At 35.3% G+C, this 15,327-nt stretch overlaps 1 protein-coding gene across 4 annotated transcripts in view; it reads right to left on the bottom strand.

Moving 5' to 3' along the window:
* Nucleotides 1–15,327, bottom strand: part of MIS18BP1 (MIS18 binding protein 1) — a 75,592-nt gene that overhangs the window by 53,820 nt on the left and 6,445 nt on the right. For all 4 annotated transcript variants that reach the window (XM_077126849.1, XM_077126846.1, XM_077126847.1 and 1 more), the window contains exons 2-4: nucleotides 9,138–9,772; nucleotides 5,881–6,036; nucleotides 5,125–5,603 (exon numbers count right to left, since the gene is read on the bottom strand). In XM_077126849.1, coding sequence (XP_076982964.1) covers nucleotides 5,125–5,603; nucleotides 5,881–6,036; nucleotides 9,138–9,678 — 1,176 coding nt within the window. In that variant the 5' untranslated portion in view covers nucleotides 9,679–9,772. The remainder of the gene's footprint in view (nucleotides 1–5,124; nucleotides 5,604–5,880; nucleotides 6,037–9,137; nucleotides 9,773–15,327) is intronic.

The following is a 15,327-nucleotide window of genomic DNA, read 5'->3' as shown; positions in this document are numbered from 1 at the left end:
GTAATCTACCTTTAACAAAATGAGAAATAAAGCCAAAATTCATAGAACTTAAGTGTCTATTTATACATAAAAATATAAATGTATAAAGATAAGATTCTCAAGTGGAAGTTTTGTTCTCAGTCAGCAAAGGATGCTAACATGGGAAGGTACTCTTTGTTATTTAAGTATGTTCATTTAAAAAATTAGAGGTAGGATTTGGGGAGGGGATAATAACAAAATAACATTTTTTTTTGCCCATTTGAAACAACCCGAGATAGATCAAAGAATCAGATGGAGATGAGAAAAATAAAAGTGAACTCTAAGACAGTGTTAACACCTTGGATGACTGACTCATAATACCAGAGGGCAAGTACTATCTTCGCTTTACAGGAAAAAAAAAACCTCTAGAAAGTCTAGTTAAATAACTCGCCCATGTCACATACAGCTAGGTAGGGCATAGATGGATTACAAAGCTGGGCATTCTGATTCTAGAGATTGTTTCACAGTACTTATGTAAAATATCAAAATATCCATTCATTATTCATTCAACATACATTTGTTGGGTTCTCCCATATGCATGGTACTGTTATAGGCAGTGGGGACTCAGTAAAACTGCAGCCCTCATACAGCAAACTTTCTAGTCTGAGTTTTGGAGGCATGGCAAGCAGGAGTAGCATCCAAACAAAGAGATAAATGTATAATAAAATGTCAAGCACTTATAATTACTATAATAATTATATGGCACTTAACAACTGGGGCTGCTTTTTAATATAGGATAGTCAGGGATGTATGTGAAGATAGGACTAAAATGAAATGAGGTATGAACTATGTGGATATCTGGAAGCAGACTCTTCCAGGCAGAGGGAATGAATGCCAAGGCCCTAAGTAGGCAGCACAGAAGGCACAGTACAAGAATGTGGGAATGGTAAGAGGTGAGGCTGAAGATCTCCAGGGATTGAATTGTCTAGTCATATAAACCGTGGTAAACAAGTGCACATGTGAGTGTGATGTTTAGGAGAATGTTTTGGGCAACAGATACTTGGGATCTATCAGCACAGAGATGGAATTTAAAGCTAAGACACTCGGTGATATATACTCTGGAGAATGAGCATAGGTAGAGGAACTAGTACCAACTCCTAAGGAATTCCAACATTTATAGGCTGGGGAGAGAAAGAGGAGGCAGCAAAGGGGACTGAAAAGGAATGACCAGTGAAGTAACAGAAAATGAGAAGAGACAGATATCCTGGAATCCAAGAGGAAAAAAAAACAAATGTTTTGAGAAAGAAGATTCACTTGTCAAACCATCCTGAAATCGAGACCAGTAAGGAGGAAGAATTAACCACTGCATTTGGTGATATGAAAGCAACTGACGAGCTTGAAAAGAAAAATTTTCATGTAGTAGTAGTGAATGTCCAAAGTGAATCTGGAGAAGAAATCAAAGACCATAATACAACATATAACTCTTTTCAAGATGCTCTGTTGTAAAGGAAAAGAAAAAAAATGGGGTGGTAGTTCCAGGGGGATATGGGGTAAAGGGAAAGTCTTTCTTTGGTATAATATAATCCTATTTACACAAGCTATATTTCAGCATGCTTACATGCTAATGGAAATGATTCAGAAGAGATGGAAAAAATGGAGACATGTGTAAAAGAAAAGTCTTAAGTGGTAAGGAGTAAAAAGAATAAATTATTCATCCATTTTAATAGAAGTGAAGAGAGTATGTGGTTACAGTAGCAGGTACGTTGGTAGATTTAGTCTTGGGAATATGAGGTTCTTAGTGAATTGAGAATGAGGAAGATGGAGCAAATTTGGAGCTATGAGGAGATAAAATTGTAAGGTACTCTTTTAGGGGAGTCAAAGTGAACTGACAGGTGAAATGCTGCAGGACTGGTGGGCGATACTGAGGGCTCACTTGAGGTTTGCTGTCAAATTTAATGAGATTAATCAGCATGGTTGTTTCGCTGTAGCCACTGCCAGTTTTTCAGGTTCAGGTGTCCAGCATGAAGAATTAAATTTAACCAATTAGCATTTCGCCAGGGGAGGACAGAAGGGAAGCAATCAAGAGAATTAAGAGTTTAGTCAAAGAATGCCTATAAATGATAGACCATGGAATCTATGGGGTAAACAAGGAAATGAGGACATGAGAAGGATGGCATATTGGAGGCTGTTTTAGTGAAATCAGTGTATTATTGGTCAGGGGTAAGGGAAGAGTACTAGAGGGAATGAAATGGTAAGACAGGAGCTGGTAGTGAGAGTGTGGGGTGCTTGAAAGTGAGAATTTGGTGTACATACCCGACAATGACAAGGTATGGGGTATGACCAAGGTAAAGGAGAAAAGATTTAAAAAAAAGTCAAGGGAACTATATAGATCATCTATATGGACGCTAACGTCATCAGAGATGAAAACAGAAGTAGGAGTAGGGGGAAAAGTCAGTACCAGGTGTCAAACATTTTAATAGGAACACAAAGTGGACTAGGAAGTTCTATTATAGATGATAACAAGGGGCAGGGAATGGTAATGTGTTACAGCTGTTCTTCAAAGTTGGCGACAGGTAGCTTTAGAGATAAGGAAGGAACAATGGCCTGAAGTAGCAATGAAGAGCACAAGAGCTTCTACCAACTCCAGGTCCAGTGGAATGTGGGATATGGTCTAAAAAAAACAGCCCACTTGAGATGGCAGTTTGTAGAAGATATATTTTAGTTACAGCAAGGTTAAGAGAATATTCAGAATATAGAATTTGGCTGATGATAACTCTCAACTTCAAGATAGTACAATGCATGGTTTTAAGAGCTGGGGCTGAGTGAAAGTCTGGGTCAGAACTAAGGTATGAACAGAACTGCAAAGGGATAAGAGTTCAGAGGCTTGGACTTCTAGTAGTAATCAAAATAAAGAGCATTGTAGAAACGATGGCATTAGTACTGTCAGGTCTCTCTGAACAGGTGACATCAAATTTTTTGCTCAAACTACCCCCAAACAGAATTTAGAAATTTCTCAGAAACTTTAAAATCAATATCTAAAACTTCATAGTAAGTTTAAATATTTGTCAATAATGTAATTTCCAGTAAAGACAGATAAATAAAACTATGAACAGTTATATCATTCTTTAAATCTAGGTGGAGTTTAAATACTTCAATTTGATACCTATTGTCATCCATTTAAAAATTAATGGACAATTTTATGGTGCAAGAAGATAAAATAAAAATATTTTTAAAAATAAAAAAAATGGACACTCTTCTTTAATAGTAAAGTTGTTGCACTGTATCTTTCTTCTTGAGCTTGTATTTCAATTCCATTTCTCAGAGAATTTATCCTAATGTAACATAGTTTGATGCTCTAAAGTCACTACCTACTTTATTTCTTGAGTTGTATATACGTAAATCTAAATTTTTAAAATATCCCCTGGCCATATGGCTCTAAATGTTAAAAAAAAAAAAGTCACAAACTTCTGTATTCAGTTATTATTACAATTAATATTAATATATAACACAGATTAATAAAAATGTCGATAAACAGTTTTTAAGCATAAAAAGTAACTTTATTGGAAACGCATTTCTTAATGAAATGAATGTTGTTCTTTCAATAAGTTTATGCATTTGTGAATTAATATTACTTACTGCCAAATATGGATAATTTCAGCATCAATTTTGTTTCTATTTTTCATATGATAGATTTATTTAAAAACTGAAAATCATTGGCTACATCAATAAGTAGACAGGAATGGAAAAATTGTTTATTATTTTGGGATTACTCAATTATCTGAACTTCTTTCAAGTTATATATAAAAAACAATCTCAGGGATCTACTACCATGAATTATTAGATCCTCTTTCAATTTTTCCAGAAGCAAAGAACTGGGAACCATCTCATTTGCAAAAATGTCATTGAGTAATTCATTTTTTTAATAAAGCAATATTTCCAATTCTCCCACGTTTGATATCTCCTAGGTTTTTTTATACATTAGGGTAGTCAACAAACTTTTTGTTAAAGGGTCAGACAGTAGTTATTTTAGGCTTGGAGGGTCATAAGTCTCTGTCACACCTACTTAGCTGAACTGTTACAGCGTGAAAACAGCCACAGACAACAAATAAGTGAATAGGTGGCTGTGTTCCAATATAACTTTATTTACAAAAACAAGCAATACTTTAGAGCAATGTACCAGAATAATTCTGAATGGGTGAAAGTTATGCCTTTATTTCGTAAAATAGAAGAGCAGATTTTGAGAGCAAAGTCCTTAATGGCAAGTGTATTTTTAGTGTACATATTGAAATTGTGGACCCAGAAATTCTCTTAAAACTGTATGTGCTCACTGTACGTTCTGGAAAATCTAAGTACTCACGAATGAAAGCAGTACTCCAGTTTGAAGGCCACTGTCTTAGAGAGAAGAAGCAAATTTTCAGTTTTATTTATACTGTTCATCTTTGTTTTTATGAAGACTTGGGTGGTGTTGGGGGGTGGTAGGGAAAGCTTAACCTGGAGCAGAGTAGCTCTATGCAAATCCTCTTCCAGATACAATATAACTAAGGGATCTACACACACATAACAGAAATAAAATTTTCACAAACAATACTTAATCACATGATTTTGTACTGATATTTTCCACTATATTCTATTTTATTTTTTAAATGGTAGTCATGATTCACTAAACTCATTTCATAATCCATTCAAGCTTCACTATCTGCAGTGTGAACCTATGCTGATTAAAGTACGAGAGAAAGTATTAAGGTTGTTCAACAATGTATTTTATGACCATCCCTCCTTGGGAAATTAACTAAAAAGCTGGGTGAGCACAAACTGCACTGAGAAAATTCTCAAATCTTCAGATGCTTTAATTCTTTCTCTTGTAATTATTCTGTTAACATTATCCCGAAAATCAGAAAACAATTAAGAGCAGGAAGGAACGTAGTGTTCTTCCCCAAATCTAGTGAGTTGCTGAAGACTAAACTAGTTAGATCAAAGTAAGAATTAACATTCAGGTTTTCTTATTTTACACCCACCACTCTTTATATAGGCCACACTGCATCTATACTAAATAAAAATTAAAAATGAAAATAAAGCTAATTTAGTAATGAGTATAAGAGTTCAAGTTTGAAGAATGGGGTAAAAATAGAAATAAATATCTGCCTTAAAAAAAAGAGGTTTTCCTACCTTATATTTTTTTACTTCATTTGTAATAGTTTGAGAGATACCTGGAGGAGAAAGCTTTGCAACATTTCTTTTGGATCGCCGAGGTATTGTTAAATGAAGTCTTGGAGTGGCAAGCACAATTTTACATGTATTATTCATGGAAACTGGAAGATGAGTCTCTCTGGGCACTGTTTTTTCATTTTCCTCCTTAATATCCTGTTTTAAGGTCCCTTCCAGTATCATTTCACTATCAGAAACCATTAATTCACTGCCATCATTAGTAGGAACACAATCAGTACTTAGAGTCTTAACAGTAGTATTTTGAGATTTTTCATAGTCAGAATCATTGCCTTCTAAAACAAATGTTTCCTTTTTGGACCTAGTAGTTGCAACTGTATCCTTCTTTGAGTGAAGAATTTCACTCTGAGCACTAACTAATGCCTTATTACAGACTTCTACAGGTGGAACATTTTCATGCTTTTGGTTCAGGACTGGAAACTCTGCAAGAAATACCAAAACAAAACAAAGGTTATATGAAATTAAAAGAGAAAAATAAAATGGTCAAGTTAAAACCAGGTTTATTAAAAATAAATCTTCAGGTTAAGAGTATTCCATCTACCTGCCCAATGTTTCTCTGAATACCCCTAGTTTTTTAAGATTCAAGCATACATTTATCCACAGTAAATGCATATTCCCCACATAGGAAAAATAGTTATCTAGAATATCTAACAATACATTCAAATTACAAACTAAAAAACAAAACAAAAAGCACTTTACCATAAGTTAAATTTTGCAGGGGTGATTTCTTTTCTTGCTGACATTGAATATTTTGTTTCATTGGAAGGAAAATATTATTTGAGGATTCTAGAGGAACTCCTTGGACAGAGGTTGAGATTTTTTTTAAAGAAAGAGGAAGGTGAATTCTATTAGTCACTGAAAAGGAAAAGAGCTTTTTAAATACCTTGAAACAGACACTTCAGCAATGTCAGACCAGCACAATGTATTTTTGCAATACATGACATTATAGAGTAAGTTTTCCCCTTTATTATCTTCTCATGCCTTTACCCCATTATGTATACATACCTACATTATTCTGTGGGAGATTTTTTTTTAAAGTTATCCAAGTTACAACTTGCCAGATCTAGACAAAATTTGTATCGTGGAGATCTAGAATCTGGTGATGCCTCAAATAGGGTATGTAACCCAGAACAAACAGAATGACTTATCTGGGCCTGTAATTTGTAAAATGAATGGCTTTAGTTAAGATTATATATGAAGTGCCACCCAGACTTTTTTCTGCTTCTGCTTCTGATTGCTATAAATTCCTCAACTATGAAAGAATAGGTGAAGAGCTGTAATATACTTTGAAAATCAAAATGTTGAGGATTCAATAGTATATTCAACCATAATTTACATCTCTTTAGCAGGTTTTCAAAGGCTCAAAAGCAGTAGGCTTTTGATCTAGACAAATGGGGACTAATAGTGTTGCTTATATTTTATTCTGCTTTATATCCGAAATCTTTAAAGTTTATATTTCTTGAAGAGAAGTGGGTTTCTTCTGCAAAAAAAAGGGAAGATAACAGACTTAAATTTTGTGCAAGAGAAGAACTGAATTATTGTAAACGTTTAATATCAAATGTTCTAACTGAAAAAATTGGGTAGTGATTATGCATTAATAAGAATGCCACTGTGGCCTAAGAAATTATAATATAAAGATTTTATTAATGCATCATAAAAAAAAGTAGTGATGTTTCTGTTTCTTCTTTAACTCGGTCTACTTGAAACGGATGGTCAATGCAGTAAAGTCAAGTAGGTAATTCAATCAAATATACTGTTATAGGTGACAGGTTATTTATTTGTGAGTACAAGGGCAACGCAGAGATTTCAAAAGGTGTCTGCATTACATACAGAATTTGTATTTGTATTTATATGAATTTTGGAGGGAAAGGGTCAAGTTGTCACCAGATTCTCAAAGCAATCAGATATTTCTTCCTCGCTGGATACTATCACCTCACATTAAAATGTGCTTTAATGTGCATTATTTCATTTGTTTTTCTCTTTTCTCCCAGACCATGATACAGAGATTATTTTGTGTATTCCCCCCACCTCCACCTCAAATTCCCTTAGAAAACTTTCTTTTATGTCAGTGTGTCACAGCTCTTGAAATGCAACAACATACTCAAAATCTATTGTATAAGTTAAGAGCACTGGCCTTCTAGTAGATACCTGTATTCAGTTCTCAGTATGTCCCTTGTTACCTGTGAGACATGGAGCAGACTTTCGCTCCTATAAGCCCATTTACTTGACTATGAAATAAGCCTCTATACATAATACTTGCTGAAGGATTAAATAAGATAATGTATGTAAAATATCTTGTTATTATCAATTACAGCACCTCATCAAAATCTCAATTACAAGTGTCCCAATTTCTGACCACTTCCTAACTTTCCAGTTAATTCCCTCAAATCCACTGATTATCCCAAGAAGACCTACATTCCCCTCACCTCCTTTCCTCTTTTCCCGAACTACTTAAATTTCACAATCCTTTAATCACCCACTTGCCATTACTTCATCAATCATTAAAAACCACAGTAAAATGTCTCTTAACTACACTTGCCATTATTTCTCCCCTTTTGGCAAAACTTATTAAAAGAATTGTCTGTCTTGAATCCTCTTAAATCATGCTTTTGCTTCTACCACTCCATCCAAATTTCCCTCATCTAAGCCATCAATGTCTCCCACAATGCTTAACCTAATGGTCATATCTTAGGTGCAATGAAGCATCTTACTTGACCTGTTAGCAGCAGTAGACACAAATGATGACTCCCTTTCTCCTTAAAACATTTTCTTCTCTTGGTTCCAAAAATGCCACTCTCCAGGTTTTCCTTCTTCCTCAGTAGCTTTTCAGTCACCTTTTCTAGTTTCTGCTCATTATCCTAATTTTTAAATGTTGGAATGCATACACATTCCTGGATGATTTCAACTAATCTACTAACTTTAAAGGCCATCTATGTGCTAACATGCTAAATATTCCCCAATATATTTCTGATTCCCAAATGTATTTCTTTTGCCTGGATTTCTTCCCCAAATTCCAACTAACTTTTTTTCCAACAGCTTTCTTGACATCTACACTTGGATTTTTAATAGACTGAAATTAACATGACAAACAACTTAACCAAACAGTATCCACCTTCTTCTCTCTCAGTCTTCCCCATTTCAGCTAAATTACACCATCCTTTCAGTTGCTCAGGCAGAAATAAAAAACTACGTAGGAGCCATTCTTTACATCTTTCTCCTACACTGCACACCTGATCTATGAGTAGATCCTATGGGACATACTTTCAAGATACATACAGAATCCAATCTTCTGTTATTGTCGCTGCTACCATCTGAATGAAGCCAACATCATCTCTCAGCAAAAACTCTTTCCCATTTCGAGCCAATAGCCTGTGATACTCTAAAAATGTAAGTCAGATTTTGTCATTCCTCAGCTCAAAAACCTTCAATGACTCTAGATTTTGCCCACAGTAAAAGCAAAAACCTTCATGCTTACCTAAAAGTCCCAACAATATCTGACTAACCCTTACGTATCTCCTCCTCTCCAGCTCTGTCCACTCACTCCACAACAGACCCAGTAACCTTATAACTAGTCTTTGAATTTGTGAGACATGATTCTATCTCAAGCCATTTGTATCAGCAGTTCTGTCAGGATCATCCTCCCTCATTCTCTCTGCATATATCACCTCCTTCAATTTGTTTTTTGCTCAAAAGCCACCTTTTCATTGAATCTTACTCTGACTACCCCCTTGAAAGTTACAACCTCTCTAATTTACTCTGCCTTTTTTCTTTTCATAACTCTTTTCTACCATACCATAAAAATTACTTATTAAATATGTTATCTATTGAGATAAGCTAAAGTAAAACAGTGATTTTTGTCCATTTTGTTTACTGCTGTATCCCAAGCACCTAAAACAGTGACTGATATATTAAACACTTAAAATATAACTATTTAGCCAATACATAATAAAACTAACCGCTTAGTGAATGATTTGATTGAAATGATTTGTTGTTTTCCTTTTCTTCACAGAAGTAGGTATGCTGCAATAGTCTTTTCTCAGCTCCTTTAGGAGTTAAAATTTTATTACTTTTACTTTTCGATGGTTCCAACAAACTACTGTTTCTTGATGCTTGTTCTTGTTTGTCACGCAGTACTTTATCTTTCATTCTTTGAAATATTTTTACTGGTGATTCATAGCTTGCTTTTTTTTGTAACCCATCCTTGTTGGGCTTTATAGCACTAATATCAAGAGAACTGCTAGAGGTAGTAGCCTCTGCTAGCATGGTAGATTGAAATATATTTTTATTCTTAAAAGTTGCCATTTCTGGGAACTGATTCTTTTTGTGGTCATGTAATTTTAAAAAGGGTTTCTGATATTTTGCCAAATCTTTTACAGGAGTAAGTGTGCCTGAAGGAATGCTGTCAAAAAAGACTGCATGCATGGAAATATTTCTTCTTTGGGAAGACGTCTCTGAAGACAGGTGAATTCCTGGATATTTCAAGGGTGTTGCAATCATCTTGATTAAACCGTAGCAAAGAAGTCCTTCTAACAGAAAAAAGTCACTTAGGCACAATTTTCAGGGTAGAACTTCAGCAGGAGTCCAGAGTAACCTGTAGTTCAATACGAAATTAACTTTTATCATGTCTCGTGGCAGAAAAAGTTTAAATTTTCTTTCCATAACAACATAACACTAATTAAATGTCTTTTTTTTTTTTTTTGCATGGGTAGGTACCAGGACTTGAACCCAGGTCTCATGGCGAGAACTCTGCCACTGAGCCACTGTGGCCCGCCCCTAATTAAAAGTCTTAACTGGCTCAAAACAAAATTGAATAGTTTACAGTTCACAAATTAGATTAAGATTTTATCTTTTGTTAAAGTCTTATTTTTATTATGTTTCAATAGATGATCAATTTGGTTTTTAAATTTACTTCTCTATAAAAAAAGTAGTTTTTACCAAATTATATAATAGCTCTAAAATCTCAATTTTGAATATAACTATTTTTTGAAATTTACATGAACCCCAAATCCTAAGTATACAAATCAAAAGCATTAAATGATGTCTTCATTTGACACTATATATCATAAAAGATTAAGTTTTACAGATATCATTTCTTGTCCGGCACATAAAATTTAAGGCAGCAGCTACAATTATCTAACCATTCAATTACTTAAACAATCCTCAATTCTGATTTTATAATGTTCCAGAATATTTTAATTATGAGATTTTGTTGCAAAATCCTGAAATCAAAAGGAAATTATATTCATTGTAATTAAAAGAAAAAATTTTAATGACATTTGGAATTTTTAGAAGAAATCAAGTAGTTGATCATACATACATGGTCTTAGACTTGTTTTAACTTGTCTATATTTTATTCCCTACATCTAGAAATTAAGATTCTAGGTGAGAATTCAGTTGTGTTCAGTAATACCTCGTGTGCTGGTCTGAAGCTTTTATGTACCCCATAAAAGACCATGTTCTCTTAATCTATCCCTGTGGGAGCAGATCTTATTGGGTGGGACCTTTTAATTAGGTTATTTCAATGGAGATGTGACCCAGGCCATTCAAGGTGGATCTTAATCCTCTTGCTGGATCCTTTATAAGAGGATAAAATACAGAAACACCAGAAGAGAGGGTTCAGAGAGAAAAGTAAGAAGGACCCAAAGGAGCTGAGAGAGCCATTTTGAAACTAGAATCCAGGAGAGAAACTAGAATACAGCAGATGGACCAGGAGATGTGGCCATGTGCCTTCCCATGTGACAGAGGAACCCTGGATCCCAGCAGCTTTTCCTCAGAGAAGGTTATCTTCCTCTTGAGGCTTTAATTTGGACATTTTCATGGTCTTAGAATTGTAAATTTGTAACCTAATAAAACCCCACTGAAAAACCCAACCATCTCTAGTATATTGCACTGTGGAAGCTTTAAGAAACCAAAACACCTGGTAAGTAAATAAATAATTTTAATTGAAGCTTAGAACTTACTGATTTAGATTTATGGCATCTCTTATCACTGAATTTATAACTTTTTGGCATAAAAAGCCAAAAACTTTTAAGCATAAAAAGTCTGTCACAGAAAATGCCAATGCAGTCAGACCAAAGGACATCAAGTATCTATATCTACAATAACATATATCTACAGCGATATACACACCAAGTTAAAAATGTATTCATGAACTCTTATTTTATCCAGTAATTTATGCTATAAAATAAGAGAAAAACAAAAGGAAAAACAATTCCAAATAAGAGCCAACAAAGAAGGTTACCTTGGGAGTATGACCCTGTGACACAAACACCACTGTATTTTTCTACAGAAGGATGACAATTCAGCAGATCTGTACTAATGCATATATCTGTGTGTTAGGCAATGTGCTGCTAGATGCCAGGAGTTGGGCTGAGAGGCTACAATACTCCATAGCCTTTCAGTTTAACAATATCAATAAAGTTGTACTATCTTTCAAAAAATAAAAATCAATAAACTGGACAATTCTTGGGAAAAATGGCAAAGTATGCATAGGTTTAGTCTCACTGCTGAGAACCTAAAGAGAAGTAAGAAGGTTAGTAGTCAAGATCCTTAAAATCCTCAAATTTCACTCCCCTCCCTAAAAAGAAATAGAAAGTTCCTCTAAGAACTTCTCTCTCACTATGTGATAAATAGCAAAGCAACAGAAGCCAAAAGAATTGCCAGCATTTGCCAGTGCTTTCAGCATGGTCGACACAAAACAGAAATCTGTAGAGAAAAAAAAAAGTCACCTAGGATTTTTCCCTTACCTTAGAGGATTTGAAAAACAGAGAAGAAAAAGCAAAACCTCAATAGCTATAGGCCACCCAAAATGAAGTTCCATTTTCTTCTGAGTTAACAGAAGAGCAGATCAAAGAAAAATTATTAATGCTCAACCTCTGATGAAACTAGACAATTGATGCCCTTCAACCTGAGGAAAGAACTTGAAGGCCACTCACACTTGACCTAAAAGATGGTGTTCTACTATGAGTTTCTTCCTGGACTAGAGAGTGAATTCTAAAATGGTATGCCTATGTTTTCATTAGATTATTTAAAGCTATTTGGTAAATCTGATCCTTATAACTTATTCAGAAAACTGACAAATGCTGATGTACTAGGAAAAAATTGTTATTTACTCAAAATAAGACTCAGGAATGGGAACACCATTGTATGAAAAAGTTGGCTATAATAAGCAATTATAGCCTACTTATATATAGAACTAAGGATAGAATTTGTTACCATGATATGATATTGAATGTAATTTATTTCTCCTTCCAAAAAAAAATTAAACGTTCTCCTAGGAATTGACTGCAGTAGTAGCTGTAATAATAATAGTAGTTGTAACAATAATTATTATAATGGACTAAGTAAAAAATTCCAGTGTACACTAAACAAAACTGGGAGGTGATGGTGGGGAAAATGGGAGGAATTATAATTTGAAAGGCAAATAATATACTTGAAGATTTTTATAAAGGCAGCACAAATATGACAAAAGGCTGATATATCTAATATTCAAAAAGAGCTAATGAATCATTTTTTTAAAAAAGATAACAAGCACAGAAGAAAAGTGTCCAAAGAAAACGATCAGGAATTAAAAGAAATACAAAAGGCCAATTAATGAATCAAATGGTACCTAATTTTACTAAAAAAGAGGTGTAAAATAATCAGAAATTAAAATCTGACTTCTTTTGCTTATCAGATTGGTAAAGATTAATTTCAAAATATAGATGTGCATATCTCTGATGTAGAAATCTCATTTTTTTTCCCCACAGAAAAACAGACACATGGCAATACAAACACATGTGGGAATGCAAACATATAGACATTGCTAAACATTCACATGACAGATACTATATAATCTTATAGCTACTCGAAGAGTTAAGTATTATTATTATTCCCAGTTTTGAAGATGAGGGTGGTTAAATAATCTATCCAAGTCACAAAGTAGCAGTTTGGCCATGCCAGCACTGGTTTGATTCTAACTGTGAGAGTATTCTGCACATTTAAAATCATTAGTCAGTTTATTACATCTATGGCTGATTACACCTACAAAGGAGATTACCTTCAGCAATGAGAAAAGTCTCACCTAATCAGCTCAAGACTTTAAATGGGCAATTGGTGATTTCAGCAGAAAGAAAGAGAAAGCATTTCTGTCTCTACTTTAATAAACCAGCTTTTCCTGGGGAATTCACAGAAACCTTAATCAGAGTTCCCAATTTGCAACCTGCCCTATGGAATCTGACTTGCCAATGCTCACAGTTATGCAAGCCAATTTTTATAATAAATCTCATAATATTTACATACATACATACATACATTCATATATATCCTGTCAGTTCTGGAGAATCCTAATACAGTAATAGTCCACCATTATAAAAGGACATTCTGATGGGACTTGCGGCAAGACGGCAGAGTAGGAGAGCCTGACATTACCCTGGTCCCACACAACAATGAGAAACATGATAGGAAATGATCAGGCAAGTGGTTCCAGGGTGCAAGTATCATGGAGGGTGTTCTACTCTGCATAGAGAGCCCTTGAATGAAAAAACCAAAGAAACTGGAATCATGAGAACAGGCTGAATGTGCTCATCACAAATCCACCAACCCCCATAGCTGGCCTGGGAAAGTTTTCCTTTTGGCTTTGTAGCTGGGAGTGGCTGTGGCAAACTTGGAAGATAACAGACATGCTTTTCCTGTGCACAGACTCCACTTACTCAGGTAAGGTACATACACCCTGCCCTTGTGACATGCTGCTATGGGCACCTGGTTCTTGTTTTCACAAGGACTGGGGGTGGAGCAGGGGGGAGCCCTTCCCTGGGGAGGAGGGGGTGAGGTGGAGTGTGCCAGTCCAACATCCAACTGAGACCCTGGTGCAGTTTGGTCCTGGTGCAGTTTCCCTTCCCCAACGGAGGCCTGAAGACCATGGGTGTGTACACACAGAGAGGTAAGGCAGAGAAGGCCAGCAGAACTGAGAGCTGTGACTGGCCTCCAGACATTTCTAGACTGGCTGTGGGCAGGTGAACCTGAAATACCCCAATCCACAGCCTAGCATCATCCTGGGGGTCAGTCTGGGGGTCACTAGCTCTACTGGCCACACAGGAAATGTCTCGGTTGGGATGCATGCCACTCATACCTCAACCACAGGGTTGGCAGGTTTTGGCAGGTGCCAGGTTGGTGGCCTTAGCTGGAGCCCTACAGGATTTTCACTTGATTTGGCAAGCACTTGCAGTCAGGGTCAGGTGAGCCTAAGGGGGCAAGAGAGTTCAAGAACACCATCCACTGGGGAGAAGAAACTACTATCTGACAAACTGCCTACCTGCCTTGGTCTCAAATAAAGTCCTAACTAGAATTCCAACCCCCCTTGAGATTAAGGTCATGGTCTCACAGGGAAAGAGTGACAAACTAACTCCAAAAGGGACCTTCAAAGCTAATACAAGTAGATACAAAATCTTAGATGAAGGAAGGAAATAAATCTGCTAAAGAATCTTATTAAGATATTAAAATGCCCACCTTCAAAGCTAATACAAGTAGATACAAAATCTTACATGAGGGAAGAAATAAATCTGCTAAATAACCTTATCAAGACATTAAAATGCCCAGTCCACAACAGGATATCATAAAGTATGTGAAGGACCAGACACCTATAGCTCAGACAAATGCCCAAATTATATCACCCAGGAAACACAGAATTTGAAATAGCTGATTAAGTTTGTTCAGAACTAGGTAAAAGATATCAGGAAGACACTGAGGGAGCATAAAGAAGAGGCAGATATGGCTCAAATGACCAAATTAAACCATCCAAGGGGACTCAGAATTTGGCACAACTAATTAAGGTCATTCATGATGATATAAAGAATATCAAGAAGACACTAGAGAAGCATAAAGAAGAATGTGAAAGAACAAATAGAAAAATATCAGACATCACAGAGATGAAAGATACTGTAGACCAAATTAAAAATTTTTACATTATTTGAAGGTGGGCATTTTAATATCTTAATAAGATTATTTAGCAGATTTATTTCCTTCCTTCATCTAAGATTTTGTATCTACTTGTATTAGCTAATTTTACAGTAGATGGAAAAAAGATGGAAAAATTTGAACCAGATGTCAGCGAAATGATGGACAAAACAAAGTACACAACTATAAGAATCAACAGTGTCCACGAAGGAG

The sequence above is a fragment of the Tamandua tetradactyla genome, chromosome 14 (assembly GCF_023851605.1).
Source record: "Tamandua tetradactyla isolate mTamTet1 chromosome 14, mTamTet1.pri, whole genome shotgun sequence".
Taxonomy (NCBI): domain Eukaryota; kingdom Metazoa; phylum Chordata; class Mammalia; order Pilosa; family Myrmecophagidae; genus Tamandua; species Tamandua tetradactyla.
The sequence above is the reverse complement of the archived record's forward strand: the minus strand, read 5'-3'. Positions and strand labels throughout refer to the sequence as shown.